Genomic DNA, 5,743 nt, shown 5'->3' with positions numbered 1-5,743 from the left:
CTTTGAGGCAAAAAGGTTTTACTTTTGATGAAGTCCAATTTGTCTATATTTTCTTTTGTTGTTTGTGCTTTGTAACATCTAAGAAACCACTGCCTAATCCAAGGTCATGGAAAATTTATGCCTATGTTTTAAGAGTTTTATAGTTTTAGTTCTTACATTTAGGTCTTTGATCCATTTTGAGGTAACTATTTTATATTGCATGAGGTAGGGGTCCAACTTAATTCTTCTGCCTTTGGCTATCCAGTTGTCCCAGCATCATTTGCTGAAAAGACTATTCTTTCTCCATCGAATGGTCTTAGCACCCTCATTGAAAATCAGTCCCCATAAACTGAGGGTTTATTTCATAGCTCTCAATTCTGTTATACTGATGTACATGTGTATCCTTATGCCAGTACCACAACGTCTTGATTACTGTAGTTTTGTAGTACGTTTTGAAATTGGGAAGTGTGAGTCCTCCAATTTTTGGGGTTTTTTTCGAGATTGTTTTGGCTATTCTGAGTCCTTTTAATTTCTAAATGAATATTATGATCAGCTTGGCAATTTCTACAAAGAAGCCAGTTGGAATTTTGATGCAGACTGCACTGAATTGGTACACCAATTTGGGAAGTGTTGCCATCTCACCAATATCGAGATCCAATCCATAAACATAGGATGTCTCCCTGTTTACTCAGGTCTTCTTTAATTTCTTTTAACAGTGTCTTATATTTTCAGAGTGTAAGTTTTACGATTCTTTTGTTAAATTTATTGCTAAGTATTTTTTTTTGATGCTATTATAAACGGAATTGTTTTCTTAATTTCATTTTCAGAGTGTTAAGTCTATAGAATACAGTTGATTTTTGCCTATTGATGATCAAGCTTCAAGCTTGCCGAGCGTGTTTATTAGTTCCAAAAGTTTTTTAGTATATCCTTTACGGTTTTCTATATACACGATCATACCATCTGCAAATAGAGATAGTTTTACTTCTTCCTCCCTTTAATAATTAATTAATTTTTGCTTTTGCTTTTTTTTTTTCGGTGGCTGGCCATTATAGGGGTCTGAACCCTCTCTTTTATTTTTGAAGGACAGGTTTGCTGGATATAGAATTCTTGGCTGATAATCTTTTTTTTCAGCACTTTGACTACAATCCCACTGCCTTGGCCTTCATGGTTTCTGATAAGAGATCAGCTATTAATTTTATTAAGTATATCTTATATGTGAAGAGTCATTTTTCTAATTCTCTTCTTTCCACAGTTTGAGTACGATATGTCTAGGTGTAGATCGCTTTTAAGTTTACACTACTTAGAGTTTGTTAAGCTTCTTGGATTTACAGATTACTGTTTTTCATCAAATTTGGGGGTTTGGAGCCATTATTTCTTCAAATATTCCTTTGCCTCTTTCTTTTCTCTCATTCTAGAATCCCCACTATGCCTATGTTGGTATGCTTGATGGCATCCCACACGTCTCTCAGTCTCTCTTTATCTTTCTTTATTCTTTTTTCATTCTGTTCCTCAGACTAGATAATCTCAACTGATCTACCTGCAAGTTTGTTGATTCTTTTTTCTGCCTGCGCAAATCTATTAAGCCACTCCACTGAATTTTTCATATCAGTTATGATACTTTTCAACTACAGAACTTCTACTAGGTTATTTTTAATAATTTCTATTTTTTATATTCTCTATTTGGTAAGACATCATTCTCATACTTTTCTTTAGTCCTTTAGACATGGTTTCCTTTCATTCTTAGAATACATTTAAATTAGCTAATTTAAAGTCTTTGTCTATTAAGTCCCATGTCTGGGCTTCCTCAAGGACAATGTCTATTGATTGCGTTTTTTTTTTTTTTCCCCTTTGCATGCCTATACTTTCTTGTTTCTATGTATGTCTTGTAATTTTTTGTTGAAAACTGGACACTATAATGTGGCAATTCTGGATATCAGATTCTTTCCCCTCCACAGTTTGTTGTTGCCATTACTGTTGTCTGTTTAGTGACTTTTCTAAACTTATTCTGTAAAGTCTGTATTCACTGTCATTTTGTGACCACTAAAGTCTCTACTCATTAGCTTAATGGTCAGCTAATGACTGGACGGAGATTTCCCTAAATGCCTAGAGCTAATAAATCTTCCAGTCTTTGCTGAGAGGCTCTGTGTACAAGTTGGAGCATATCTTTAACACTCACCCAAGCAGTTTACAATTCTACCTTAGCCTTCACTTCCTGCTTACACAGAGCCTCCAGATCAGCCAGAGGTGAGAACTTAGGGTCTTCTCAGGTCTTTATTAAGCACATGCGTAGCCTGGACACACATTAAGACCTTCTAGATTCCCAGGAATATCAAAGCTTTTCAAAGCCCCTATAGAATCCCATTCCCCAGCTTCTCCTTTTAAGCTTTATGGCAAGCCTATCATTTGCCCCAACTGCTATCCACTGCCTCAGGTAGCTGCAACCTTCAACAATTGCCTCTAATTGTTTTTGACAAATGCCCCCTCCCCGCCCTGGCACCGTATGTGATAAAGCTTTTCATACTGGGTGAGCTCCACGTCAGGCAATATAATAACAGCCCTGTGAGAGAGATCTCCCAGGGATCCACCAAACTGTCAAATAATGACAGTTCTCTTGGAGTGAGCACTTGAAGGAGCTCCAGTCCTGTTCTGCCTCTTCTGGTCACTGCTGAGCTATTTGTTTTCACCATGACTGTGGGCTGCTGGCTTTCAAGACTACTGTGGAACTAGGGAGGAAGAGATGGGAATAGGGCAAGTTAACATGCCACAAAACTTCCTGTTCTTACTGAGTCGCAACCATTTTTCTTGCATAAATACTCCCCAGATTGTTGCAAGCCTCTGGTTCATATCCAGAGTTCTAGAAAAGTTGATTCTGACAGTTTTTGCCAGTTTTATCACTAATTTTAAGGAGGAGAGAATTTTTGAAGGTGTCTAGTCCACGATTTTCGCTGTCACCCCTCTTTATTTTTTATCTACTTGTTCTGTCAATTACTGTGAGAGAGGGATGTTGACATCGCCACTTACTTGTGGATTTGTCTCTTACTTCCATGAGTTGTCACTTTTGCTTCATGTATTTGAAGCTCTGTTACCAGGTGCTTACACATTTAGAATTATTAAATCTTCTTATAGGCTTAATCTTTTATTATTTAAAAAATGCCCCATTTTATCTCTGGTAATACTTCTTGACTTGAAGTCTGCTTTGTCTGATATTAATATAGCCACATGAGATCTGTTGCTTGCATATGCCAAACACATAGAAAACCAAAATCAATTTATACTCAGCTTTTTGTTTTTTGGGTGTTCCCCCCCCCCCGCCTCCCCAGAATCAATTTATACTCAGATATAAGGGGATAATTCTGTTATTCAGCAAGCAATGTCACTTAGACCTAATGTCAGGCTTTTGGGCCCTAAAATCTCCCTTTAATGCTGCTTGTACTGTAGGACCCAGAAGCATTCATTTAGGTCCACAAAAGGACAGGCCTGGCTATGGTCTTCCATAGTAGCCCTCTGACATTCATTCCTGTATATACCAATTTTAGAAATTCTGGTCCACACCAAATTATCTAGGCTCAGAATTCTGTTATTGAGCCATGTGGGTCCATAGATACCTTCCTTTTCAGGCTTTTCATATGACCAGGTTGACATCTGACTGTCCAGGCCAGCTGAAGGTTCCCACAGCACTGAAAATTCCCATTCCATAGTATAAGCAGTGAAGAGATCTAAACCAGGAATCTGGAGACCTGAAGTCTAGTTCTAGCTTTGTATTGAACACAAGTGTGGGGCAGCATTGCACAGTGGCTAAGAGCATGGACTCTGGAGCCAGACTGCCTGAATCTGAAGCCCTAATACACCATGGTTGTGTGACTTAAACAACTTCCTAATCTCTCTGTGCTTTAGCTACCTCACTAGTAAGAAAGTTATTACAATAGTTCCTACTGTACAGGGCTATTGTGTGGTTTAGATGGTTTAACACAAGTAAAATTATTTAAACAGCATCTGGAACATATACACAGTAAGTGCTATCTAAATGTTGGACATTATTTTGGGCAGTGATGGTATTCTGTTGTTTTTATCATCATTTTAGCTGATATATGCCAGAAATACAGCATTTCATCAGCAAGATATACCTGTTTTCATGCTAGAAGTTGTAATTATTGTAGGAGCTTAAGGTTTTGTTTAAACATTTAACTGTCCTTTCCCCTTCTCTCTTTCAAGAGCTTTACACAATGTGCAAACTAGACTATGGCAGTCTTATGTTATTTCATATTTATTCAAATCATAATAACAGCCCCTATTTATCAAACCCTTACTAGATGTTAGGAAATGTACTAACAAATATATATATACACACACAGGTGTATACTTAATCCTCATAATCCTTGTAAAAACCTTTGAGGTCCATATTATGTTCCCCATTTTCAAATATAGGACTGAGTTTCAAAAACATCAAGAACTTGTCCAAGGTTATACAGTTCAGTAGTGGCAAAAGCAGTATGAAAACCCAGATTTATTGCAACATCTTCCTCTGTCTCCTATCTGGAATATTCTTCTCCCCCACCATCATTCGGCCAAGTAAATTCCTGTTCAGTCTTCAGGACATCAGGCTCACGCATCACCTCTCTCAGCAAAACTTCTCTGTCTGCTATCACCATCTCTCGCCACTCTTGGCCGGAGCACACTTAGATACCACTATTATATACATCTACTATATACACCATACATTGATTACTTCTATCATATTACAACCCTCTATTTACTTGTTTACTTGTCTGTGTCCTCCACAGAGTTTCAAGAGTAGAGACTGGTTTGGGGCTTTGTTTTTAAAGAGGAAAAAGTCCACAATGACCTAAGAAACATAATCTGGGGAATGTCAATTAATGCTAATTAGAAAATGCCAATTGGCTGCTGACTGTGACCAACCTTCAGCTTGTCTGCTTTAGCCCTCATTTCCAGAAGCTTCTTCTCTTTGGCATCTATCTGCAGCCCCTCATCACACCAGTTCACAGCCTCGGCAAAGTGTTTCAGTTCCAGATGGCATAAGGCACCTGCAGAACCCAAAACCCTTAGGATCCAGGAACAACATGCATAGAAAGAGCTCACCTGAGCAGGACCTCACACCCACCACCCACCCAACCAGCTACCAGTCAGCACCATGAAGGGAAAATGGAGCATAAAGCCCTTGCACTGTAGTCCCAGATAAGAAAGAATATTTTTTGTATCCTAGATCAGAAAGATCCCTAAGACCCATTCAGCTCAAATTCCTATAAGCCTCCCCAGTACTAAGGACTCTTAAAGTAGGTAAGGCTATAGCTTAGTGGCAAAGAACATAAGCTTGGGAATCAGACTGATCTGGACTGAAAATCTGGCTCTGTCATCTACCAACTAGACCTTAGACAAAGGACCAAGCATCTCTGAGTTTTAAATTCCTCATCTACAAATGGGAAGAATAAAGGCCATCTCAGATGATTTTTAAAGACAGAGAAAGAAAGCAGAATTTGCCCCAGCCATTCACCAAGGTAATGGCAAGAGCCAAAATAGCAGGTCTAATTCTATTCTTTATAGCTACCTGTTTAAGCTGTGTCTCCTTTCTATTAAAACATTTTTAATGTAATTGTGTTCATTTTTCTCCAGTTACCCTCTTTAGGCTTTCCACAGAATTTCAAAATATAAGAATTGTAAGGGCTTAGATGTCAACAGAATCTAACCCCATCTTCCAGAGATGAGCAATTGATACTCAGAGTGGGTGTCTTGCCAAGGTCACACTGTA

General features: G+C 38.3%; 1 protein-coding gene across 1 annotated transcript in view; it reads right to left on the bottom strand.

Moving 5' to 3' along the window:
- TTC4 (tetratricopeptide repeat domain 4) overlaps positions 1-5,743 on the bottom strand; it is a gene marked incomplete at its 3' end in the record, with an annotated part of 20,761 nt that overhangs the window by 6,353 nt on the left and 8,665 nt on the right. The window contains exon 5 of the mRNA XM_008583228.1: positions 4,872-5,021. Within this exon, the coding sequence (XP_008581450.1) occupies positions 4,872-5,021 (150 nt within the window). The remainder of the gene's footprint in view (positions 1-4,871; positions 5,022-5,743) is intronic.

This window comes from Galeopterus variegatus, unplaced genomic scaffold (genome assembly GCF_000696425.1).
Source record: "Galeopterus variegatus unplaced genomic scaffold, G_variegatus-3.0.2 Scaffold2855, whole genome shotgun sequence".
Taxonomy (NCBI): Eukaryota; Metazoa; Chordata; class Mammalia; order Dermoptera; family Cynocephalidae; genus Galeopterus; species Galeopterus variegatus.
The sequence above is the reverse complement of the archived record's forward strand: the minus strand, read 5'-3'. Positions and strand labels throughout refer to the sequence as shown.